The sequence below is a fragment of the Piliocolobus tephrosceles genome, chromosome 7 (genome assembly GCF_002776525.5).
Source record: "Piliocolobus tephrosceles isolate RC106 chromosome 7, ASM277652v3, whole genome shotgun sequence".
Taxonomy (NCBI): Eukaryota; Metazoa; Chordata; class Mammalia; order Primates; family Cercopithecidae; genus Piliocolobus; species Piliocolobus tephrosceles.
In genome coordinates this window covers 46,865,116-46,892,256 of record NC_045440.1, presented here as the reverse complement: position 1 = coordinate 46,892,256, position 27,141 = coordinate 46,865,116, and the positions used below count along the sequence as shown (strand labels likewise).

Sequence of the window (27,141 nt, the reverse complement as noted above, 5' to 3'; positions counted from 1 at the left end):
CTTGCCCTGTCGCCCAGGCTGGAGTGCAATGGCACGATCTCAGCTCACTGCAACCTCCACCTCCCAAGTTCAAGCAATTCTCCTGCCTCAGCCTCCCGTGTAGCTGGGATTACAGGTGCATGCCTCCATGCCCAGCTAATTTTTGTATTTTCAGCAGACACAGGGTTTCACCATGTTGGCCAGGCTGGTCTCGAACTCCTGAACTCGTGATCTACCCACCTCGGCCTCCCAAAGTGCTGGGATTACAGGCGTGAGCCACCCCCCGGCCTCTCTTTTTTACTTTCATTGAGTCTTTGCTTGGCATTGTTTGCTTCAACAACAAAGAGAACCTTGTATTACACAGGATTGGGGAAGGTCCCTACAGGCTCCTTCATGTTATCTTTCCTGCTTTGCTCACCATGGCTACAGCCTAGCCCCAGACTGACGCTGTAGTTCATGGCACACCAGACACGTCTTATCTGTGGGTTCTGCTCTCTCATACTTTTTTCACACTTGCAAGTGTTGCCCTGGCAGATCTCTCTCATAAAAGTAATCTGACACGATCTATACATATTTCCATTTCCCTTTTTAGACTGTAAGTTACTCAAGAACAGAACAATTATATACTTGTCTCCACAGCACCTAGAACACTGACTCTCAATAACATTTGATAACCCAAATAAATCTCCATTAAGAGAGGCAGTCACATCCGCTGGGCATGACTGAAGCTATAACCCTCAACTTGGATGAACATTCTATTAATCGGCTCCAGGACTTAGGACTTCATATACAAGTATTTTAAAATTAACATTTTAGATATTTGGGTTTTTAAAGAAAGAGAAAAATTTAAAAAGAGTATTTAAAAGGGTACAATTTAACCTTAAAAGCTTCTTCTTCGCTGACTTTTCTGGAGTCCTGGGAAACTTAGCTGTGGGTTTCTGAGGTGTATGCAAAATGGTCTCTGTTGATTTTGTCCTTGGGTCTATCAGTCTCTCCACAGTCTGTCTTGCATCTGATGCAAACTCCACATGGTATTTGTGAGGGGATTCCGAATCAATGAGTAGGACATTTTCCAAGTCATCTTCTTTTTCACTATCTGATGAATACTCTAAAATTTCTATAGAACTTGGCTAAAAAAAATTAAAAGAAAGGCATATTTTTAAATACAAAGCATACTTGATTCAAGTTCATATTTATACACATCTATCATTCCATTTCCTTACAGTTATATTTCTTGAAGGACCTTTTTGAACACAGTATCTGCAGCTTAAACTTCTGTTCTGACAAAATCCAAAAGTAACCAAGACCAAGAAGAGGTTAAATCAACTGTAAGCCAGACTTTACCTCACTGAATCCACAAAAATAAGTATAAATACTTCAATCTTCTTTCAGAAAACTACAAGACAGTACCACACATATAGGTAATCTCCAAAACTGAACAAATAACACTCATCTGAAAGGCTGATGATCGTCAATACAATCTGACAGCTACTGAAAAGAAAGTATTTCTTGGATTTTGAAATTTAACATGAAGCTAAATTGTCTCTTCAGGTATAAATCATTTAATTTGCCAAAAGAAGTCCCCGAGGGTAATGATCAAGACTTGACTCTCTCCATACAATTATATAATTATTTTCCAGAGACTAGTTTGAAATTGCAAATATCAACAGGAACTATTTCAGAATATGAGTCACTGTCTCCTTTTCCTAACATTTCCTAAAATGTTTCTTTCTCCAACTCAGATTTCTAAACTTTCAAAATAATAATTTTTTGAAAGCTGATTATAACACAAGAATTCATATCGCATGGCCAAAAAAAAAAAACAAAAAAAACAAAAAAACATATCATATGGCCAATTCTGGAGGGAAGAATCAAAACCTTCTCTGATGTTTTCTGTCTTTGCCAAGACACACGCCAAATTTAAAGCACAATAGGATTTTATTTTCCTATTACTTCATTGTATAGGTCAATCCCATGTTACTCTGTGTCAGCAACAATTCATCCTTCAATATCCTAACTTCCAGTGCACTAGAAGTCCCATCTAATTCACTACCTAAATATTGGGGGTGGCACTAGAATTTACATCATTAGCTAATCTACATAAAACAAAAGGCTTTTTTTCTGAGGATTATATGGTTAAATTCTTTTTTCTTTTTTGAGACGGAGTCTCACTCTGCCACCCAGGCTGGAGTGCAGCGGCATGATCTTGGCTCATTGCTACCTCTGCTTCTTGGGTTCAAGTGATTCTCCTGCCTCAGCTTCCCAAGTAGCTGGGATTACAGGTGCCCAGCATGATGCCTGGCTAATTTTTGTATATTTAGTAGAGATGGGGTTTCACCAAGAAAAAATCACCCGCAGTTGAGAACCACTATCCTAGAAATAAGTCAACAAATAACCAACCACAGGCGGCTTGGGCTGGGGACTCACATGCAGCCATGAAGAGGATTCATGCTGCTTGTGAGGATGGGAGAGACCAGTCCCAGATAGTTGTAAAACACTGGTAGGAATGCTGCCATGGAGATACTGCTTGGGCTCCAAGGAGAACACATAAGAAGGGTGACAAAGCCAGGAGAGGCACAGGGAGAGAGAAGAGTTAAGTGTCAGAAAAGGTCTGTTTCTGGTTGGGTGGGTGTAATCCCAGCACTTTGGAAGGCTAAAGCAGGCAGATCACTTGAGGCCAGGAGTTTGAAAGCAGCCTGGCCAATATGGCAAAACCCTGTCTCTACTAAAAATACAAAAATTAGCCGGGTGTGGTGGCGCACACCTGTAATCCCAGCTATTGGGGAAGCTGAGGCAGGAGAATGGCTTGAGACCCTGGGAAGCGGAGGTTGCAGTGAGCTGAGATCACGCCACTGCACTCCACCCTGGGTGACAGAGTGGGAAGGAAGGAGGGAAAGGAGGGAGGGAGGGAGGCAGGGAGGGGAAAAGAAAAGAAAAGAAAAAAAAAAGGAAAGGAAAGGAAGAGAGAAAGAGAGAAAAGAAAAGAAGGAAAGAAAGGAAAGACAAGAGAAAGAAAGAAAGAAAGAAAGAAAGAAAGAAAGAAAGAAAGAAAGAAAGAAGGAAGAGAGCAAGAAAGAAAGAAAGAGAAAGAAAGAGAGAAAGAAAGAGAGAGAGAGAAAGAAGAAAAGAAGGAAAGACAGACAGAAAAAAAGAAAAAGTAAAAGAGGGTTGCTTCCCAGAATCTGGCACCTGAAGTTCAATGCTAAGTGTGGATTAATTAGATAGAGAGAAGAGGGAAGGACATTCCAGGGAGAAGAAAGAGGAGGACCAATATTCTGAGGCAGGAGAGAGCCACTGGCAGCTTGACACAGGAGCTAACAACCTCAGACAGTAATGTGGAATTGACCATTCGAACATTTGAATGGTGATACAGAGAGAGAGGAAACCACACTGGCTGGGGAAGGGCAGCTAGCTAAAAGGCTCTTCCATAGTCAGAGCAAGACATTGAGAGGATCTGAGTGGTAGTGGGAATAGAGAGGTGGACTGAAAAGAAAATGAGGAAAAGGATGCAATAACACTTGAGGACCAAATTCAATATAGCAGGAAATACATTCGGACAAGAGTTGCTAATACTCAAGCTGGTTTTGATGTGTGAATGTTGTGGTGCCTATGGGATACCTGGGGAAAAACTGGTCAACAGGCAGTGGCTCTGCAGGTCTGGAGTTCTAAGAGTGATGTGGGATGGGAACATAACTTCAGAAATCATGAGAATCAGGATGTGAAGGCACGAGGGCTGGAGAAGACTATCTATGGAAAAGTATGTGAAAGAAGAAGAGAAGGTCCAGATTGGAATCTTGGAAACATCAAGAACATTCATGCTGTCTTCAGGTGACAAGAGACTGAACAGTGTTCTGCATTTGACAAAAGAGAAATTGTACAGATACAAGAAATCCATGGGACCTTGGTAAGAATGTGCCTTAAAGAATAAATGGAAGACAAAATGAAAACAGCAGACATGACAATTTGTTTTAGAAAGTTTGGATAGGCATATTTTATTTTCCTTCCCAGAAAGGATGGCATAAAAAGGTACATTTGCTCAGCTGTGAACAACCTGGCAAGACGATGCTTAAGTTAAAATCATGAAAACCATGAAATCCAAATGAATTTCCTCAGTGAAGAAAACTGCTAAGACTTAGCAGCTCAGGTAGTACTTCAAAATTCTCAGCATCAATCCATGATAACAAATTTTAGGTATTTTAAGCTATTGCTTCCTCAGTGAGAACTAGCAAATATCTAAGAATGCACTGAATGCCAACTAACCACATGCTATGCTAGCTGCTACGGTAGTATAAAGAAATTTTCAAGTCCATCCTTGCTCTTGCATCCTTATACTCAATTTAAAAACTGAAGGAAAAACTAAACTAAAAATACAAAACAATTTATGGACAATTCCAAACGTACCCTGCATACAGCAGATGTAGAAATGGAGAAGACCACTTGGAGCAGTAGCAGCCTAGAAAGTCTTTCCCAATAAAAGTGGTGTCTGACTCGAACACTGTTGTGGTCTCAGCCCTACTCCCTACTAGCGGGCTACCTTAGGGAATTTATTTAACTTCCCTAAGGTAGTGTCCTTGAGGAGGTTGTTTCCTCATCTTCAAATTGGAGATGCAGTAATAAATGCTAACGTATAAGCATTTAGCAAATGTTAGCTATTCTTTTTAGTCCCTATAGTTTACATATTGTTTGGTTTTAAATTTAATATTTTAAAATTTGTATTTATTTTCTGTTAAAACTTTTTTCTCAGTTTCTAAGAGGATTTCTATACAGAAGACAATGAGGAACACCAACAACGTCTTCTGCAGACAACCAAAAAGACAAATACTGTCTTAAACCCGCAGAGCAAATCCTGGATTCTTTGTGTAGTCATTTTTTAATTAATTATTTACTTTGTTTTTTGTTTTGTTAAAAACAGGATCTCACTCTGTTGCCCAAGCTGAAGTGTGAACACAGCTCACTGCAGCCTTGACTCTCCTGGGATTGAGTGATCCTCCCACCTCAGCCTCTCAAGTAGCTGAGGCTACAGATGTGTGCCACCATGCCTGGCTATTTAAAAACATTTTTTTGTAGAGACAAGGTCTCACTTTGTTGCCCAGGATGGTATCAAATTCCTGAGCTCAAGCCATCCTCCGACCTCAGCCTCCCAAAGTGCTGGGATTATAGGTATGAGCCGCTGCACCCGGCCCATGTAGTCATTTCTAACAGGAACCAAGGCAGAAGGAACACCTTTAGGAAAGGATAACTAGAAGCCACCATTTTAGCATATTATATTTTAGAACATTCCCCATGCCCATAACCCCAGATGAACGTGGAGGAATGCTCACACCACAGACAGAGAGGGCCTACTGGCTCACCAGACACAAGCTGTCTTGGCCTGAGCCTGACTGTGAGGAACACATAATCTTTCAGAAAGAATGATATGTACACGTATGCATGTGCGCACAGACAAGTGTGTGCCAGAGAGGGTGGAAGAGAGAGGAATGGTCAGAGATAGGTCAAAGGCGACTGCAGGTTCATAGGTTCAAGCTTGTATTCCCTCTCTACATTGTAGAATGAGATTAATGAGAAAGGAGGGTCATGAGTTTTGGAACAAGACAGACTTGTTTTTGATCACAGCTCAACTATTTAACTACTTTGTTACTCTGAACAAGTTGACTCCCCCATTAATCATCCAAAAATGGAAAAATTCTTTGAGAAATATTTTAAGATACAGATAATGACTATTTATTATGAAATATTTAAGGGCACAGAAAGGTAGGGAAAAAAATTAACAAGTAGATGTACCCATCACCTTCTGTCAAATTTTAATACAATGCAAATTTTTCTTTAGATTTTTTTTAATGGTATGGGTGAACTGTTCTGTATTTCTCTTCCTGTGCCTATTCTCCTTAGAGGCAACTCTCTCCTGAATTTGGCATTTCATTATTATCTGTTTTAATTTTTTTTAATAGCACACACACAAACGAACTATTTTGCAAGGACACAGCAGCTGTAGATCATTAATTTTCATTGCTATATTCTGACTATACCACTTTTTACTTACCTATTTCACTGTTGGTAGACACTTAAGAGTTTTGTAAATTTTCACATTACAACAAAACTGTAACATGTAGTACTATACTTGTTTCACTGGGCACATACATGCTAGCTTCTCAGTGGTATACACTAGCCCAGTGGATTCTTGGACATTCTTTTTTTTTTTTTTTGAGACGGAGTCTTGCTCTGTCGCCCAGGCTGGAGTGCAGTGGCCGGATCTCAGCTCACTGCAACCTCCGCCTCCCGGGTTCACGCCATTCTCCTGCCTCAGCCTCCCGAGTAGCTGGGACCACAGGCGCCGGCCACCTCGCCCGGCTAATTTTTTGTATTTTTAGTAGAGACGGGGTTTCACTGTGTTAGCCAAGATGGTCTCGATCTCCTGACCTCGTGATCCGCCCGTCTCGGCCTCCCAAAGTGCTGGGATTACAGGCTTGAGCCACCGCGCCCGGCCGGACAGTCCATTCTTAACTACACTGGCAATTGTGAGACGGTTCTATAGAGACCCTGTGCTGACAGAAATGCTCATCAGCAGTGTTTTAAAGCTGTGGCACATTATCAGCATCACTGAGTAATTTTAAACTTTTAAATTTATACCTATCTGATGGGTGTGAAATGTTATGTCTCTCCTATTTAAGTGTGCACATCCCTGATCATTCACAGGGTTGAGCATCTTTGCACCCGTTGATCGGCTCTTCACACTTCTTCCTGTGTGTTCATATCCTTTAACCGTTTCTCCAATAGGAGAGAAAATTAATTTTTCAATCATCTGGATCTACGGAACACATAGATGGTCAGAAAATTGTTATTAAAATTTTAAAGTGACAGAAGAAGGACCTGGTATACACCACTGACATCTTTCCCAGTACCTTAAAAACATCAACCACATTTCTTAACCATAGTTATTCCTGGTAAGTTGCCTACTGCTGCCACACAGTGACCCAATGTACTTGGGTGAAATTTGTGTTCCACAGCAACTTTTTTTTTTTGGGGGGGGATGGACTCTCGCTCTGTCGCCTAGGCTGGAGTGCAGTGCCATGATCTCAGCTCACTGCAAGCTCTGCCTTCCGAGTTCATGCTATTCTCCTGCCTCAGCCTCCCAACCAAGTAGCTGGGACTACAGGTGCCCACCAACACGCCTGGCTAATTTTTTGTATTTTTAGTATCGACGGGGTTTCACTGTGTTAGCCAGGATGGTCTTGATCTCCTGACCTCATGTTCCGCCTGCCTTGGCCTCCCAAAGTGCTGGGGCGTGAGCCACCATGCCCAGCCGGAAACTTTGATCCTTTACCAAATCATCCTTACAAAAAAAATTACTTTGCATATATGATGAATTTCAAGAACAAAGATTTAAATTTGTTTTTCTTTTAAAACACTTACATTTTACATATTTTTCCTATTTTTGCAAAGTTAACCAACTGATGCCCTCTTGAAACTTTCACAGATTACTTCCTTCAGAAATATAGCCCAGTTATAGAAATAATATGGACGAGTAAATAAGGAACTTTTATAGCAGTAAAACATCTGCAATGGTCAAATGTGCAGAGCAAAGAATCACTATGTAGCTATTATCATAATCTGCTAATGTTTAAATACAATAAAATTATTATCAGGACTTTTTTTCCTTCTTGATGTAAGGAAGTTTGGAAGGAGGAGTCTTCTGATTTAGTGAGTAAATATCACAAACAAGACTGGCATGAGGCAAGGAATAGTTTTTATGAAGCCAGTCAACAAAGACAGTAGTCTGGTCCTATTTCCATTGCAATATACTAATAGGACCTTGGTTAAAGCCATCTGCAATTTCTCAAAACCATAAAGTATTCAATACTGACTCCGTTTCCAAAGTTAGTAATACTGCTGTAGTACACATCTGTTGCAATTTATTTCTGACTCCTCTTTTCAGAGAACAAATGTCTCTGTCCACAGAAGGAAACCTTTCAACCTCTGGCAGTCATGAGGTTACGGACATCTCACATCTCAGTAGCCATGTGTCTAGGATAAGACTTCTGTCAGAGGTCAGAGCTGATTGGCCTCAAGTAGACAACTGACCAATGCTAAGCCAATCAGATTCTTTTCCGGACAGAGTCTGGGAAGGGGAAGTTAAGCTACACTAATGACAAACCTCTAGATGAAAAGTCCATGAGCCCCTGCTGGTGAGGTTCCCAGGGCTGCCTCAAGGCTCAGTTCATCCTTCAACTTTATCTTAAGTTACTCAAGATTTGCAGTAGTGTTCTAGTGAATTTCCTCTTTTTTTAAAACCGGCTACATTTGGTTCCTGCTACTTGTAACCAAAAGGATAACTACCTGAAAAATATCTCCAAATAGAGAAAATATTAAATAAATATTTATTCAGTACACACCACGCATAAGGTATTATGGAATAGAGAAAATATGATGAGACACACTTCCATAAAGAGCTTGAAATAAAATAAAGCAGATATAAGCATGGCTCATACTAGTGCTCCAAATGGACAAAAATGAAGCCCTTATTTCTGGATGATCTAAAACCAGCAGGCATAGTGGAAGAGGTAAAACCTATACTGAGTCTCAGAGGATTGGAAAATTCTCAGCTGACAAAGATGCAAAAAGAGAGACAAAAGCACATAAGGCAGGAAAGTAAAATGACTTTCATGATCTATAGACGAGTTTAGGCAACTCAGAGTTTAGCGTTCATACTGGGAGGCAAGAGACAGTAATGTGAAAAACATAATCCTATGGATTGGGTGAGGAGCAAGCTGTGGAGGATCTTGAATGTCAGGTTTAACAGTTTAGATATCACTGAAGAAAGCAGAAAGCTTTTGAAGATTTCCAAGTAGGCAAGGAGGATAAATTTGGAAGACACGTTGAGAAGACTGTTGTTGTGGAGACTGCATACGGGATGTATTTGAAGAAGGGAAATGCTCATGCGGTAAGTTACCGTAAATATCCCAGCCGACCTCTCTCCATTTCAGAACTGCCCATCTTCTCTTATAGGGTTCAATTCACATATTCCCAAACATCTCAATACAACAAGTTCAAAATCAAACTCCTAATATGTTCCTCAAAACCAGCTGTTTACCCCAGTATCACCTGATCAATACCAGGTGCCACCCATGTGCAAGTCAGAAATCCCCTGATATTCAATTCATGACTAAGTTTTACATCCAAAACTAACCAGGATGTGCCCCTTTCTCTCCACCCACTCCCACCTGGCACCACAATGGCTGTGACTCAGAGCTGGTCTCTTGCTACACTCCTGCCCTCCTGCCAGGGTCTGCCCTACACACCACAATCAGAACAACCTAAGTCAGAGCATTCCATGCTCTTCCTTAAGATCCTATAAACAACTTCCCGGTACACCTAGGATGCCATTCAATGTCCCCCACCTGCCCTGTGTTCTCTAAGGCCTCAGGTGGCCCCTGCTCCCACCAGGCCTCCACTCATAGCTGTCTGTCTCCTGGCTGCTCCCTAGCCTTTCTGATATGCTTTCAGGTTTCCACACCATGTTCTTCCCTGCCTGTGGACGCCACAGCCCTTTTTCTGCCCTAGAATACACTTCCTCATTCCCACCCCAAATCTTTCCCTAAGTCTTTCTCATGTTTCAAGGTTTCAGCCTAAAAATCCCCTCATCACACAAGTCTGCCTTCAGTACCCTAGCAGAAATTGGTGAGTGCTGGGGCTGGGGCAACAGCAGTAAATTCAATCTATCTATATCTATATCTATATCTATATCTATATCTATATCTATATCTATATCTATATCTATCTCTCTCTCTCTCCCCGCCCCGCACCCCCCCAATTTCCTCCTTATTTTCTGGAACATGAGAAAATTAGGCTCCTTTCAACTAAAGTAAAACAGAAAAAATAACCACAACAATATCATCATCATCATCATCAAAGTTCTTATACTAGGCTCTACCAGTTTTGAAATATTTATAAATGTATTGACTCATTTATTCCTCACAATGGCTGAATGAAAAATAGTGATCGAAAACTACTCATTATATCTAAATATCAGTAACTATGCTGGCAGAGGCTGTCCTATACATGGGAACCCATGAGGGACACTTCAGTGACTTGCTTGAGCCCCCACAGCAATCTAGTAACACAGGCAGGAAGCAGCCCACTTCCTACCACTCCTGGCTCCACTCTTCCAAAATGTTGTCCCACCCCTCCAGGCCTACACACCTGACTTACTCAGTGAACATCAAAGCAACAATTAATAACTAGAAGCCTCAGTGAAACCAAAAAATGTTTTAAAATACATAATAAAGTATATGAATACTTATGTCAAGTAGAATTACTCCATTAAATTTAAAGAATTTCCCTCAAGTTTTTTTTCATTTAAGCAAGGAAAATTCTAAAAAAGAAAATAAATTAAGGGCAACGACACTTACCAAATAATATATCATAGTGTAGAACTATAGTTATTAAAAGCTTGGTACCAACACAGGAATAGACCACTCAATGATTGATATTCCTGAAGTACCCAAATTAATATTCCTGAAGTATACCCAAATAGAAATGATTGCATATAAAAATAATAAAAATAAGAGTGCAAATCACTAAGCAAAAGAAACTCACTTGGGAACAACTGACTACCTATCCAGAGAGGAAAAAAAGCTGGTTCCCTCTCTACACCAAAATAAATTTCCAAAAGATCAAAAAATCAAAATATTTTTGTAAAGAACTAAAAATATAGATACATTTTAAAAATAATTGTAAACTGGAGAAAAGTTTTTCTAGTATGACACAAAGTCCACAAAAGAAATGACTGACCACATAAAAATTTAAAACTGTGTCCAAAAATTTCCCCAAGTAGAAACATTTAAAAGACAGCAAACTGGTAAAACAACAACAAAAGAGGACAAAAAAGAAAAAAATCTGCCACAATTAACAAGCAGTTTGTTTTCTTTGATGTACAAAAAATCCCCATCAATCAATAAGAAATGGGAAGCCAACCCAATGGAAAAAATGAGCAAAATATGCAAACAGGCATTCCAAGGAAACGTGATATAAACTACCAATACAAGATGATCAGTCTCCCTGGGAACCACATGCTGGCAGAAGCTCTTGGCCACTGAGACAAAGAGTGAATTCGTGTGACTGTGCTGGGAGACTAAAAGCAAGATATGTTAAAACTTAACATGTAAATACTTTTAACCTATCAATTCTCTTACTGGGTCTATTCATTCAACTGTCCAGACACATATGTACATGGAGGCATAGTGTAGCATAGTTTATAGGTAAAGAACACCCAAAAAACTGGAATCATCCATTAATCAAGTGCTGGTTACAGTATTTATACAAGAAAATATCATGCAGCCATTAGAAACAAGTCTTGATAAGAATATAGAAAATTACAAAACTAATGCATATATAGGAAGACCTTATGGGTGGAAAAACCAAAAACAGAAGAACATATACAAATATTCTTATATACAGAACAGTTTTTGAAGACTACACAAGAAACAACAACGATTAATTCTGGGAGCTGAGTTTATTATTCTTTGCTTTAACTACTGTTCTAATTGAAATATTTTCCATAAGTATGTATTCTTTATTTAAAAATATTTAAAATTTAGTAAATTAAAAGTAAAGAGTATAAAAGCCACCTAGAGGATCCAGACACTCAGGTGCCAAAAGAGGAAATGAAACCAAACAAAACAAAACAAAATGGAGGGAGAAGGAACAAAAGAGAGAGACTGGCAAGAAGAGATCTCATGGGTAGGAGAGGACACATCATTTCAGTTAAGTAACTAGGGATGTCTGTTCTCCCTTCTTAAAATGAGCAGAACAAGAAATACAGAAATATTTCTTAGGCCATCTAGATAAACAAAAATATATTAGTGGCCACTAACTTGAGTTGCCAATGGAATTTCTTAGCAGAGGGTCTGAGCTCATGGCCTCCAGCCCCAGAGGGTGAGAGGGAGGAGGAAGAGAGGATGGCAGGGGTGTGAGGGAAGCCCCACATCTGTCTAAACTTGGCAGCTGCTGCTCAGAGCAAACTGCCTCCCGCAACGTGGGCAATCTGCCAAATAACTAGCAGAGTTTCTTCAAGGAAAGATAAAGAAATCTGAACCCTAAGTGAATTTTCCTAATTTTAAAACGTTTGCCACTAACTGAAAAAAAAAAAAAGTTTTTAAACATGGTATAAAAGGGTACTGCCTGCGGATACCAGTTTCTATTCAAATTACACTGAAGTACTAAAAAAAAAGTGATTTCTAATAATATTTCCAACTTTTCTTCAATGCTAGATTTGTTTCATTAGTCTTATGTAACACAAAAGCTTTATTTTAGCATTTTGAAAGTAAATAGAAAACCAGAAGTATCAGTAAAGCTATACTTTTTCAAAGGCTAACAAAAACGTATATATACAACTATATAAGAACAAAGATTTCAGAGTAGTTTCACCAGAAACATTGATGTTTTGCTTTATTGAGGGGGACTGAGTGGGCTTAAAAAATGAGTGGTAAACTCTCATTCACTAATTAATTCAACAAACCAATACATGCTAATGTAGCCATAAGAATTCAGTAGGGAAAAATGGAATCCTTGAAAAACTGTTGTCATTTTTGTTCAGGTAATTCTCTTTCCAGTTTTAGAGTTTCATGAATGCCCTACCAAAACACTAAGTTACGAGAATTAAATACTATATATCAAAACATGAATATTTTATACTAATAATACCTGGTGGTATTCAGGTCTACCAAGTTCACTGAAACATTACACTGCAAAAGATGAAGAGACTACCTGGAATTTCTGTCCTTCAGTCAAAAAGATAAAAGCAAATAATCAGAATGGCAAGCCCAAGCCTCTTTTCTATTAATTATAAAGATTATAATTAAAAAACACAAATATACAGTTTTACTTATACAAATAATTTTCTAAAGCATAATTAAATACAAGCGTGTGCCTGCAGGTGGATGTATAGAAAGAGAGCACACAGGTCCTCTTGCACAAAGACAAATAAATCAACAGAACCATCAGCAGTGGGGACAACACTCTAAAAGTATTTTCGTAGAATGATGAAGAACTTGGGCAAAATCACACACATCTATTAAATAGGGCTTGGAGACACTGGGGTCTGAGGGTCAGTGGTAAAGTCTGTGCATTCTGACTTGTCTCCATCTCCAACTCCACTGATGAAATGCTCTGGCAAATTAAGTTAATATAGCATTTTAATGTAGTAATTCAGCACACTGGCAAGTGCTGATTCATTTCCAAACCATTACTTTAATAACTATTATTCTAAAACAGTTCAGTAACCAAATAGTACTAATGAAAACACTCTCAGAGAGAGAGTCAGTTGGTTCAAGGGATGTATTAGAAGAGGCCAAAGTTCATGCTAGCCAGGATAATGGTATTAATTGAATCAGATAAAATATTAGGGAGCACATAAAGAAGAAATAAAATACTATTTGGAGTTTTAAATGCTCACAGGACCAGCACAAAGACACAGAGGACCTGGCAGAGGGCTGGAAAAGCAGCTGTTTGGCAAAGAGACCACGGAGAAGAAAAGATCCCAGTGAGATGCGCCTGTAGTGGGTAGGGTGAGGATGCAGCAGCGCCCTAACTCCTGGGCTCCCAAAAGTTCCGGTGCATTTATATGGCTTCGCCTCACCACAGACAGCCTCCCACAGACTGTATACTAGGAGTTAAAATGACTCCACAATTCCATTCCTTTTGAGGATTCTTTATTTTGACAATCTATAATGCTGGGCAGTCAAAACGATAAGATAAAGACCTATTGTTTCTCTAACTTGAAATCTGCCAGTTTTTTGGTAATGTATGCAATGGGGGGGAAGGGTGCGTAAAAGGGGAAATGTGGGCATATACTTACAGGAGCTGACCAGAAAAAACAATTTTAAAATCTACAGTTCTCTAAAGAGGTGGATATTCAACAATATCACTTTTTCTTAAAAATAATAACAATAACAACAAACTTTAGGTTGGGCATGGTGGCTCATGCCTGTAATCCCAGCACTTTCGGAGGCCGAGGTGGGCGGATCACGAAGTCAAGAGATCAAGACCATCCTGGCCAACAAAGTTAATCCACGTCTCTACTAAAAATACAAAAACTGGCTGGGTGTGGTGGTGCACACCTGTAGTCCTAGCTACTCCATAGGCTGAGGGCAGGAGAACCGCTTGAACCCAGGGAGACAGAGGTTGCAGTGAGCCGAGATCGTACCACTGCACTCCAGCCTGTCTACAGAGCGAGATTCCATCTCAAAAAAGAGAAAAAACTTTGAATTTAAAAATTAGTACAATGCTTTATATAGTTCAATTGCTACTCTTTAAGCTAATGTTAGTTCCTGTAATCCTACCTACACATTTCTTTATGAAATGTTCAGAAAAGCTTCCTGTGATTGCCCTGAATACCTGAAGTGCTACCCCTGGACTGCAGTGTCCCAGTTCCTATCAACCAAATCTTAATCTAAGTCCATGTATGACAGTCTACATGTGTAGGATCCTCCTAGATGAAAAACTGTGTCTGCTATCAAGTCAGGAATACATTAAAGTCTAATTTCAAGATGAAGCAGTGCCTCTGTGGTATGAAACAAATTAGCCAGATGAAACACCATTCTTTAATGTTCAGAAATTATAGCTCTTAATTCTAAAATTTATAGAAAGGTCACACCAAGAGCAATAACGGAATATCACTAATAAATGATCACCTCCTTATTTTAAAATTACACCTTTGTAGCTAAATGCTACCCAGCTGGTAGAACAAAGGGAGGATGGTAACTAAGCTAATATCATTCTTTGAGAGAACCAATCGTAAGACAGAAAACTTCTTACTTGACTCATATTTCATGCAAAAACAGAAGTCTCAAGTCTTTGGTCTCGGTCAACATGCAAAGGTGTGCCACTGGGCGGCTCTGTGAGGACACCTTGTGCGCCTGGTGCCATGTGGGGCAGGTCCAGCTGAGCCCAGACTTGCAGGCCAGATGAGTTCCCCATGCCACTTCCTGCCAGTCGCTGGTTTCTGTTCTCTAAGGCCTCCCACCCAATTACTGACCAGGCCCAGACCTGCCCGAGTAGGATCTTCTGAGAACACCCAGAGCAGTGTTACGCCAAGTTCACCCTGCCTATCCTGAGTTCAGCCTCTCTTTCTTAAAGTCACACTACAAACGAGCACAGTCAGTAGCACCATAAGGAAAGGACAAGAGAGTCAGAAGGCCCTGGCTGCCTAGAAGCTTTTATATCCCATACAAACCACGGTTTTAAGGAGGTTGGATGGTAAGAGCAACAACAAAAATGCTACAGAAGATACATCATGGCAAGTAAAATCATCAAAACCAAGACTGCTCTTCACACTGAGGGGAATGAAAGAGTACTGGTGACTGATAGGTCAATAGATTTGGTTATCATATGCCTGCATTTCCACTCCCACTTCTAAAATGAAATGTATTCATGTAACACATTAACTGAGTGCCTACTGTGTATCAGGAGTCATTCTGGGTACAATGCGTACAGAGGGAGGGAGGGACCCAAGGTCTTTATCCACAGGTCTATTAACCCAATGCAGTCATGGCACACATACACACATTAATTCATGTGGAATGCTCTCTGTTTATGCAATAAAAACTTCACTGATTGTGTGGAAAAGAACAGCAAAACAACACAAAATAAAGAGTATACTGGACTCCCAGTTGCTAACAAAATTTTATTTTCTATTGAATTAAAACCAATATAACAACAATTCCATTCAATAAAAAGGCTTAAGCCACCAATAAGAGATCTATTTTCACTGTTTACATGGTGTGCTTTTTGCGACTGAAACTTTATCCATGAAAACCAGCCAGCTAGTGAGAGGCAAAACAAAAGCTACAGGTTTTCTCACACATTCAAGGAAAAAAATCTTTTCTTAGGTGAACAGGTTTAACAAGCTACACCCATAGTTATACCTCTGAAAACCACCTGGCTTGCCTTCCTCAAACCAAATACGTGTTTCCAACCTCAGCTGCAGCCCAGTGAGAAGGAGAGAACTTAACTCAAACCTATGGACTGGCTTACAGAAGCCCCCTCCACCTATCATCAGCCCAGCATCTGCTCTAAGGAGCCCACGAAGAAATGAGAGACAGCAGGGCAAGAGGGGAGGGGAATCACGAGGCTCAAGAAAGGCACCTGCCGGGTCAGTCAAAGTTCACCAGGCAGTAGCAGGGGGTGGAGAAAGCGGCAGTGACCAAGGCCAAGGGGCTCCACAGCAAACAGCAGGCCCCGCCCAGCAACAGGGTCCTCATGCATCTTATCTGCAGTGATCACAGATGAAAAGTACCCCCTTCTCAAAAAAAAAAAAAAAAAGCGTACACCTGGGGAATTCTGACACAAACTGTGATACGACCTGTCTGGCCATTCTGCATGTTTTAAAACCTGCTCAGTGAGTGTGAGTCCTGAGCTGCTGCAAGGGTGCCTTCTGCCAGTCCCAGGCAGGGGCAGCACGCGTTGCCATGGTGCAGGCTGAGAGGTCATGGACTCAGACCTACTACTCAAAACCTGGGCCTCAAAACTAGTAGAAACAAACATGATGGCACGTTTTAAAAATAAATCTGAGGCCGGGCGCGGTGGCTCAAGCCTGTAATCCCAGCACTTTGGGAGGCCGAGACAGGCGGATCACGAGGTCAGGAGATCGAGACCATCCTGGCTAATACGGTGAAACCCTGTCTCTACTAAAAAATACAAAAAAAAACTAGCCGGGCGACGAGGCGGGCGCCTGTAGTCCCAGCTACTCGGGAGGCTGAGGCAGGAGAATGGCGTAAACCCGGGAGGCGGAGCTTGCAGTAAGCTGAGATCCGGCCACTGCACTCCAGCCTGGGCGGCAGAGCAAGACTCCGTCTCAAAAAAAATAAATAAATAAAAATAAAAATAAATCTGTTCACTTATGCCCCTGGACCCAAGGCAAGACAGGTTGCTTCTGGTTATGAGCCAAGCTTTATTTTTATTCAAGGCAAAGAATTAAAATGCTACACAATGGAGGGGGAAAATGGAAAAAGTTGAAACAGAATTCCTGAGAAGGTAGAAGATTTCAGAGGAATCAAGCCAGGTGAGTGTTCTAGGATAACAAAAGCAATAAAGAAAAGCAAAAGCAGTAACCAGTGAGTGGACAGCCCTGAGCTGTGGGCCCAGGGGGTGGTCCTCACCCGGGAGCTCCACAAGGAGCAAAGGCAACAGGGATCAAGGGGACACGGAGCTCCGCAGGCACATGGGCTTGAATATACTCAGGTGAATAAAGTTAAACATGCCTTGTTACAGGCCTCAGAAACCTTGAATATGCTTGCGTGCCCTGTGCCCTCTACAAGGAGTCTGTAATAAGTAGTCTTTCCTAAACTCCTTTAGCCACAATTTAACCAGTGTTTCACTGCACCTCATAGAGCTGAATTTTCTAAAACCTTGTATTTTAATCATTTTAATGAAAAGCTCTTCAAGTGAAGTTTTCCATAATTTCTTCTTTCACCCAATTCATCCAGGTTGGAGTGCAGTGGTGCTATCTTGGCTCACTACAACCTCCACCTCCCAGGTGTACCTCAGCCTCCCAAGTAGCTGGAACTGCAGGCGTGTACCACCACACCTGGCTAATTTTTGTATTTTTTGTAGAGATGGGGTTTCATCTTGTTGCCCAGGCTGGTCCCAAACTCCTGGACTCAAGCCATCCACCCACTCCCAAAGTGCTAGGAGTGCAAGCGTAAGCCACCAAGCCCGGCCTCTTCTAACTTCTTATTATATGTTGAATATAGGCGAATAATCTCATAACAGCCCACAGGCATTCCTGTGGAGAGCCATTATTTTGGACTCTGAGGTACTGCAGTTCTGCTTGCCGGCTGGGCTTCCTTCCCTCTGGCTACAAGCTGCTCTGCTCGCTGGCCCCACTCTTAGGGTGCAGGAGACTGCCTTTTCTGACTGACGCCAGACTGACGCCTTTCTGACTGACGCCTTTTCTGACTGACACAGCCTTTTCTGACTGACGCCAAAGCCACGAGCCCCTTACAGTTTGCCTTGGGTTTAGGGGCCAGATAACAGCAAGACTCAATGTGGACACCAAGAGGACTATAAAGATGAATAAAATACAGGTTCTGCTCTTTAGAGATTTACTTCTGGCTACTTGTTCACAATTAAATTGAGCCACTGAGAGCTCAAAACACTCAACTGTAAAGTAAATCTACTAGCAATTATTTCCGAGTCCCAGGGCCCCCTTCAAGATCCAAGGTTAGCCCGAAAGGCACCGGCTGGACTTTTGGCAAGTGCCATCTTGCCATCTTAGGTGTACCTAATGATCCTTCTTTGAAATAATCAAACTTGAGCAAAATAATCCTCATGAGATTACTCTGGGGTGAAAGAAGACAAATGAGGTAAACTGACACCAGATTAAATGAATCAGATGCAGTTGTTCACAGTCACACAAGAGAAAAATCTCAGGAATGACCACTATCCACACAGCATCTTACACACAATGTACCAGGCTCCATCTAGAAAATAATGGAAGCAAGAATAAGAGAGGAAAATCTATATGTATGTAGATACATTTAACTTGGATAGCTGCAATTATGAAGAAAGGCAAAATGAATTCTCTTGAAAGAACAAATTTGTCCTTCATATCTTTCCATAACCATGACATTCAACAAGCTTGATTTCCCAAGGACTTTAGTATTAAGGAATTTGAAAGGTGTCATGTTTCATAATGCTTGTTTCATAATTATTTCAAGAGTGAAAAGATAATCTTTAATATACTGTTGGGAATTTTATTGGCCACAATGAGCTAAAACAATATTATGGACGTAAGTCATCTCTGAAAATAATTGCTCCTTGATACTCATGCAAGGACATGAACTATGGGAAAAAGTGCCACGTACTCTCAGTCCTTAAGAAAAAGTAGAAATGTCAAAGGTAGTGCTGGAAACCCCACGCTTGGGAAGACACTTGGTTTAAGTTATGAATTCAAACAAAACAATGTTTATCTTGGTGTAACTTTACCCATAACTTTAAGTACTATAAAGTTATCCTGCGCTTGATTTATAAAGTCATATAAGTGTTTCTTTTCTTTTTTTTTTTTTTTTGAGACGGAGTCTTGCTCTGTCACCCAGGCTGGAGTGCAGTGGCCGGATCTCAGCTCACTGCAAGCTCCGCCTCCCGGGTTCACGCCATTCTCCTGCCTCAGCCTCCCGAGTAGCTGGGACCACAGGCGCCGGCCACCTCGCCCGGCTAATTTTTTGTGTTTTTAGTAGAGACGGGGTTTCACCGTGTTAGCCAGGGTGGTCTCGATCTCCTGACCTCGTGATCCGCCCGTCTCGGCCTCCCAAAGTGCTGGGATTACAGGCTTGAGCCACCGCGCCCGGCAAGTGTTTCTTAAATGAAGATAAGATACTACTGAATAAAAATAATTAAGGCACTAAAAGGACATTTTGTAATATAATTATAACTAGTGAAACATGTTGTGTTTCTGAAATATATGCTACTAGAGATTCTTATTATGGAGAGTTTGGGAATGAATTAACTCAGCAGGCTGAGTTTCTCCAACCTGCTCAGGTGACTGGCCCTTGACCTGGCCACTTGGGAACTGAGTTCTTGGAATAGTCTGATAGAAATGTTTGCATGCTTCAAACCTTGACCACACTGTACCACTCTGTCTACATAGTCTGTGCAAACAACATAATTTATGGTGAAACCTGCTGTTTCCTCCTGAGGGACTACCGTTTCAGTAGCTGTGGTCAGTCACACAGGCACTGTGAATCTACAAAACTGAATCAGAATAAAAATCCTGAACTGTTAGGACCAAGTGACAATATCTGCACATAATGAACTGCCAAAATTCATTGCTAGAGGAACTAAGTGTATCCTGTGCAACTCCCATGGAACAGGACACTTGGAGGCTTCTGCCTGGTCTCCTCTAGACTGCTCCCAACACACCTTTTCCACTTGCTTCCTTTGCTGTAATAAACTGCAGTCATGAGTATACCTACTTCTAAGTCCAAGGACTCCTTCTAGCAAATCATTGAACTTGGAGATAATCTTAGGGACCCCAAACACACACAGTTTATGGGATTTTATTAATTTTATCACATTTCCTATCATTTCAGTACAGTGAGATGTAAAAACCAGTCTATATAATCAGGTATAGCTAAATACATTAAAAATAATAACTTAAAGGACTTAAAGAAATATCAGTCCCCAGAGATGGAAGCCATTTAGGGTTCAATGAATGTGGCTATGACTGGAAAGCAAATCACCATCCAGAACAGGGGTCAGCAAACTACTCTATAAAGGACTATATGGTAAATACTTTAGGCTTCGTGGGCCATCCAGTGTCTGTCACAATAAACCTTGCCATTGTAGTGTGACAGCAGCTACAGATAACACATGAACTAGTGAGTGTGGTTGTGCTCCAATAAAACTTTATTTATGGAGACAGGTAATGGGCCAGATTTGGCCTGTAACCTACAGTTTGCCAACCCCAATCCAGAACAAATGAGCTTCAATAAAAATGATGTTTCTCAATTTCTTTTCTAGCTTAAAAAAAAATTTTTTTTAAAGGAAAATCCCAAGATGTTTTTCCTCATCACTCAATGTACCTTGACATGCTACAAAACTCTGTAATTCAAATGACCTACACTGCAAGTATAGTGATTTTGAAAATTCAACTTACTATTTATTGGAACCTACCATGACCTTAGTACAACATCAGATGTTCTGAAGAGACATTGATGTATGAGATCCTGCCACTGGCACTGGGATATTCCAGACTGGTTAACATTGCCCTGTATGGGTTTTCTAATGCTTCACACAAATTACCACAAACTTAGCAACTTAAAACACCACCCATTTATTAGCTCACAGCTCTGTTCAAACTTTTATCTGGGTAAACAGAAGGCTGGGCATGACATGACCGGGTTCTATACAAAGGGCTTCCCAAGGCCAAAATCAAGGTCCTGGCTGGGCTCCCTTGTCATCTGGAACTCAGGATCCTCTTCCAATCACACCTGCTCGGGATGTAATTCAGTTCCTTCCACACTGGGGTCCCTGTTTCCTTGCAAGCAATTGAGGCTGCTCCCAACTGCAAAAGGCTGTTCACATTACTTGGCACGTGGTCTCCTCCACGTTTAAAGCCAGCCAGAAATAAATAATCTTTTTGCGCTTCAATTCCTGCTCAGTTCCTGTAACTGGCTCTTACAACAAAAAAGTTTAATTCACCCAGATTCAGTGTTGCTCAGAGACCTCAAAGTGTGTCTAACCCAATCAAAGTCCCTAAAAAGGCACAGTGAGAAATGATTTTCAAATGATTTTTTTCTTAGAAATAATTCTATCTTAAGGTCATGTAAAATGATGGATTTCCTGGGATTAATAACAAACTTCCTGGGAACACTATCTCAGTATTAACATAATCTTAAGCATTCAGGTAATATACAACTTTGAATTAAGTCAAACTTAAAAAGCTTTTCTATTGTGCTACATTCTTAATGCTTGTAAGAGCCGAAATGTATTCAAATTCCTTTCTTCATCACCTACAACTTACTGATTTAACGGCAACTATCTTAAAAGAAATTGAACAAAACAAGAAATTTCTGGGCACAGTGGTGCGTACCTGTAGTCTCAGCTACTCAGGGAGATCCCTTGAGCCCAGGAATTCGAGGCCAGCCTATGCAACACAGCCAGACACTATCTCTTTAAAAAAACTTTTCTAGTAGCTTGAGAATATGGAATAATTAAACCTATTTCTTTGAAGGCTGTGGTTTAGAAAACAATTGCTATTTTTGTTTTCTTAACAGCTATTCACGGCCAGCACGGTGGCTCATGCCTGTAATGCCAGCACTTTAGGAGGTCAAGGCAGGCAGATCATGAGGTCAGGACTTCGAGACCAGCCTGGCCAATACAGTGAAACCCTGTCTCTACTAAAAATATAAAAATTAGCTGGGCATGGTGGTGCACGCCTGTAGTCCCAGCTACTCGGGAGGCTGAGGCAGAATAATTGCTTAAAGCTGGGAGGCGGAGGTTGTGGTGAGTCAAGATCACACCACTGCACTCCAGCCTGGGCAAGAGAGTATGACTCCAGCTCAGTAATTGGGCGCCAAGATGGTCGAATACAAACAGCTCCAGTCTCCAGCTCCCAGCATGAGTGACGCAGAAGAGGGGTGATTTCTGCATTTCCAACTGAGGTACCAGGTTCCTCTCAGTGGGGCGTGCCAGACAATGGGTGCAGGACAATGGGTGCAGCCCAACGAGCGAGAGCCGAAGCAGGTCAAGGCATTGCCTCACCCAGAAAGCGCGAGGCAGAAGGGAATTCCTTGTCCTAGCCAAAGAAAACCATGACACATAACACCTGGAAAATCGGGTCACTCCCCCTCTAATACTGCACTTTACCAAGGGTCTTAGCAAATGGCACACCAGGAGATTATATCCTGCGCCTGGCTCGGAGGGTCCCATGCCCACGGAGCCTCCCTCATTGCTAGCACAGCAGTCTGAGATCGAACTGCAAGGCAGCAGTGAAGCTGGGGGAAGGGCGCCCGCCATTGCAGAGGCTTAAGTAGGTAAACAAAGCCGTGGGAAGCTCGAATTGGGTAGAGCCCACCACAGCTCATGGAAGCTTGCCTGCCTCTGTAGACTCCACCTCTGGGGACAGGGCATTGCTAAACAAAAACCAGCAGAAACCTCTGCAGATGTAAATGTCCCTGTCTGACAGCTTTGAAGAGAGTAGTGATACACCCAGCATGGAGGTTGAGATCTGGGAATGGACAGACTGCCTGCTCAAGTGGGTCCCTGACCCCTGAGTAGCCTAACTGGGAGACATCTCCAACTGGGGGCAGACTAACACCTCACACCTCACAGAGCTGGGTACACCTCTGAGACGAAGCTTCCAGAGCAAGAATCAGACAGCAACACTTGCTCTTCAGCAATATTCTCTCTTCTGCAGCCTCTGCTGCTGATACCCAGGCAAACCAGGGTCTGGAGTGGACCTCAAGCAAACTCCAACAGACCTGCAGCTGAGGGTCCAGACTGTTAGAAGGAAAACTAACAAACAAAAAGGACATCCACACCAAAACCCCATCTGTACGTCACCACTATCAAACACCAAAGGTGGATAAAACCACAAAGACGGGGAAACAGCAGTTCAGAAAAGCTGAAAATTCAAAAAATCAGAGCACCTCTCCCCCTCCAAAGGAAAGCAACTCCTCGCCAGCAATAGAACAAAGCTGGATGGAGAATGACTTTGACAAGTTGAGAGAAGAAGGCTTCTTCTTCTTGAAAGAAACTAAAAACCTTGAAAAAAGATTTGACCAATGGATAACTAGAATAACCAATGCAGAGAAGTCCATGAACGGCCTGATAGAGATGAAAACCATGACACGAGAACTACATGACAAATGCACAAGCTTCAGTAACCGACTCGATCAACCGGAAGAAAGAGTATTAGTGATTAAAGATCAAATGAACGAAATGAAGCGAGAAGTTTAGAGAAAAAAGAGTAAAAAGAAATGAACAAAGCCTCCAAGAAATATGGGATTCTGTGAAAAGACCAAATCTACGTCAGATTGGTGTACCTGAAAATGATGGGGAGAATGGAACCAAGCTGGAAAACACTCTGCAGAATATTATCCAGGAGAATGTCCCCAACCTAGCAAGGCAGGCCAAAATGCAAATTCAGGAAATACAGAGAAGGCCACAAAGATACTCCTCGAGAAGAGCAACTCCAAGACACATAATTATCAGATTCACCAAAGTTAAAACAAAGGAAAAAATGTTAAGGGCAGCCAGAGAGAAACGTCAGGTTACCCACAAAGGGAAGCCCAACAGACAAATAGCGGATCTTTCGGCAGAAACTCCACAAGCCAGAAGAGAGTGGGGACCAATACTCAACGTTCTTAAAGAAAAGAATTTTAAACCCAGAATTTCATATCCAGCCAAACTAAGTTTCATAAGTGAAGGAGAAATAAAATCCTTTACAGACAAGCAAATGCTGAGAGATTTTGTCACCACCAGGCCTGCCCTACAAGAGATCCTGAAGGAAACACTAAACATGGAAAGGAACAACCGGTACCAGCCATTGCAAAAACATGCCAAAATGCAAAGAACATCGATGTTAGGAAGAAACTGCGTCAACTAACGAACAAAATAACCAGCTAACATCATAAAGACAGGATCAAGTTCACACATAACATTATTAACCTTAAATGTAAATGGACTAAATGCTCCAATTAAAAGACAGAGACAGGCAAATTGGATAAAGAGTCAAGAACCATCAGTTTGCTGTATTCAGGAGACCCATCTCACATGCAGACACACACGTAGGCTCAAAATAAAGGGATGGAGGAAGATCTACCAAGCAAATGGAAAAAAAAAAAAAAGGCAGCGGTTGCAATCCTAGTCTCTGATAAAACAGACTTTAAACCAACAAAGATCACAAGAGACAAAGAAGGCCAGTACATAATGGTAAAGGGATCAGTTCAACAAGAAGAGCTAACTATCCTAAATATATACGCACCCAATACAGGAGCACCCAGATTCATACAGCATATCCTTAGAGACTTACAAAGAGACTTAGACTCCCACACAATAATAATGGGAGACTTTAACACCCCACTGTCAACATCAGACAGATCAACAAGACAGAAAGTTTACAAGGATATCCAGAAATTGAACTCAACTCTGCACCAAGCAGATCTAATAGACATCTACAGAACTCTTCACCCCAAATCAACAGAAGATACAATTCTTCTCAGCACCACATCACACTTATTCCAAAACTGACCACATAGTTAAAAGTAAAGCACTCCTTAGCAAATGTAAAAGAATAGAAATTACAACAAACTGTCTCTCAGACCACAGTGCAATCAAACTAGAACTCAGGACTAAGAAACTCAATCAAAACTGCTCAACTACATGGAAACTGAACAACCTGCTCCTGAATGACTACTGGGTACATAACGAAATGAAGGCAGAAATAAAGATGTTCTTTGAAACCAATGAGAACAAAGATACAACATACCAGAATCTCTGGGATACATTTAAAGCAGTGTGTAGAGGGAAATTTATAGCACTAAATGCCCACAAGAGAAAGCAGGAAAGATCTAAAATTGACACCCTAGCATCACAATTAAAAGAACTAGAGAAGCAAGAGCAAACACATTCAAAAGCTAGCAGGAGGCAAGAAATAACTAAGATCAGAGCAGAACTGAAGGAGACAGAGACACAAAAAACCCTTCAAAAAATCAATGAATCCAGGAGTTGGTTTTTTGAAAAGATCAACAAAATTGATAGACTGCTAGCAAGACTAATAAAGAAGAAAAGAGAGAAGAATCAAATAGATGCTTAAAATGATAAAGGGGATATCACCATCGACCCCACAGAAATATAAACTACCATCAGAGAATACTATAAACACCTCTATGCAAATAAACTAGAAAATCTAGAAGAAATGGATAAATTTCTGGACACATACACTCTCCCAAGACTAAACCAGGAAGAAGTTATATCCCTGAATAGACGAATAGCAGGCTCTGAAATTGAAGCAATAATTAATAGCCTACCAACCAAAAAAAGTCCAGGACCAGAAAGATTCACAGCTGAATTCTACCAGAGGTACAAAGAGGAGCTAGTACCATTCCTTCTGAAATTACTCCAATCAACAGTAAAAGAGGGAATCCTCCCTAACTCATTTTATGAGCTCAACATCATCCTGATAGAGACACAACAAAAAAAGAGAATTTTAGACCAATATCCCTGATGAATATCGATGCAAAAATCCTCAATAAAATACTGGCAAACAGAATCCAGCAGCACATCAAAAAGCCTGTCCACCGTGATCAAGTGTGCTTCATCCCTGGGATGCAAGGCTGGTTCAACATACGCAAATCAATCAACATAATCCAGCATATAAATAGAACCAAAGACCAAAAACCACATGATTATCTCAACAGATGCAGAAAAGGCCTTCAACAAAATTCAATAGCCCTTCATGCTAAAAACTCTCAATAAATTTGGTATTGATGGAATGTATCTCAAAATAATAAGAGCTATTTATGACAAACCCACAGCCAATATCATACTGAATGGGCAAAAACTGGAAGCATTCCCCTTAAAAACTGGCACAAGACAGGGATGCCCTCTCTCACCACTCCTATTCAACACAGTGTTGGAAGTTCTGGCTAGGGCAATCAGGCAAGAGAAAGAAAGAAACGGTATTCAATTAGGAAAGGAAGAAGTCAAATTGTCCTTGTTTGCTGATGACATGATTGTATACTTAGAAAACCCCATCATCTCAGCCCAAAATCTCCTTAAGCTGATAAGCAACTTCAGCAAAGTCTCAGGATACAAAATCAATGTGCAAAAATCACAAGCATTCCTATACACCAGTAACAGACAGAGAGCCAAATCATGAGTGAACTCCCATCCACAACAGCTTCAAAGAGAATAAAATATCTAGAAATCCAACTTACAAGGGATGTAAAGGACCTCTTCAAGGAGAGCTACAAACCACTGTTCAATGAAATAAAAGAGGACACAAACAATGAAAGAACATTCCATGCTCATGGATAGGAAGAATCAATATTGTGGCCATATTGATTCTTGGCCATACTGTCCAAGGTAATTTATAGATGCAAAGCCATTTCCATTAAGCTACCAATGACTTTCTTCACAGAACTGGAAAAAACTACTTTAAAGTTCAAAAGCCTATTAACTCTTAACTCAATCTATTCCCCATTGCCCCTCAAAAGAATAAAACTTTTAAACTAGTCATAGCAAAATAAGAAAATCATATGCCTTGAAAACTGTCCATCAGCCATGGCTACACATCTCTCTGGCATTGTCTGTTATAATTAAATGTTTGGGTTTTTGAGGGGAGGAGATGGACCAAGTCTTGCTCTGTCGCCCAGGCTGGAGTGCAGTGGTGCGATCTCAGCCCACTGCAAACTCCACCTCCCAGGTTCAAGTGATTCTCCTGCCTCAGCCTCCTGAGTAGCTGGGACTATAGGCCTTTGGCTAATTTTTCATTTTTAGTAGAAAACTTCTCAAACTTCCTAACTTCTAGTGATCTGCCCATCTTGGTCTCTCAAAGTGCTGGGATTACAGGCATGAGCCACAATGCCCCGCCTAAATGTATGTTTTTAAATCACATTCTTGAAACAGACGGCTTTGTCTCCTTGATTAAATTAGGTATAACTG

At 41.0% G+C, this 27,141-nt stretch overlaps 1 protein-coding gene across 7 annotated transcripts in view; it reads right to left on the bottom strand.

The window, feature by feature from the left end:
* The window catches only part of LOC113219520 (DNA repair-scaffolding protein), a 457,358-nt gene that overhangs the window by 324,406 nt on the left and 105,811 nt on the right, over positions 1-27,141 (bottom strand). For 6 of the 7 annotated variants that reach the window (XM_026456190.2, XM_026456189.1, XM_026456192.1 and 3 more), the window contains one exon: positions 859-1,109. In XM_026456190.2, the coding sequence (XP_026311975.1) occupies positions 859-1,109 (251 nt within the window). Of the gene's footprint in view, positions 1-858; positions 1,110-14,790; positions 14,811-27,141 lie in introns of those variants that run through there. The other variant, XM_023190581.3, reaches the window with a different exon arrangement.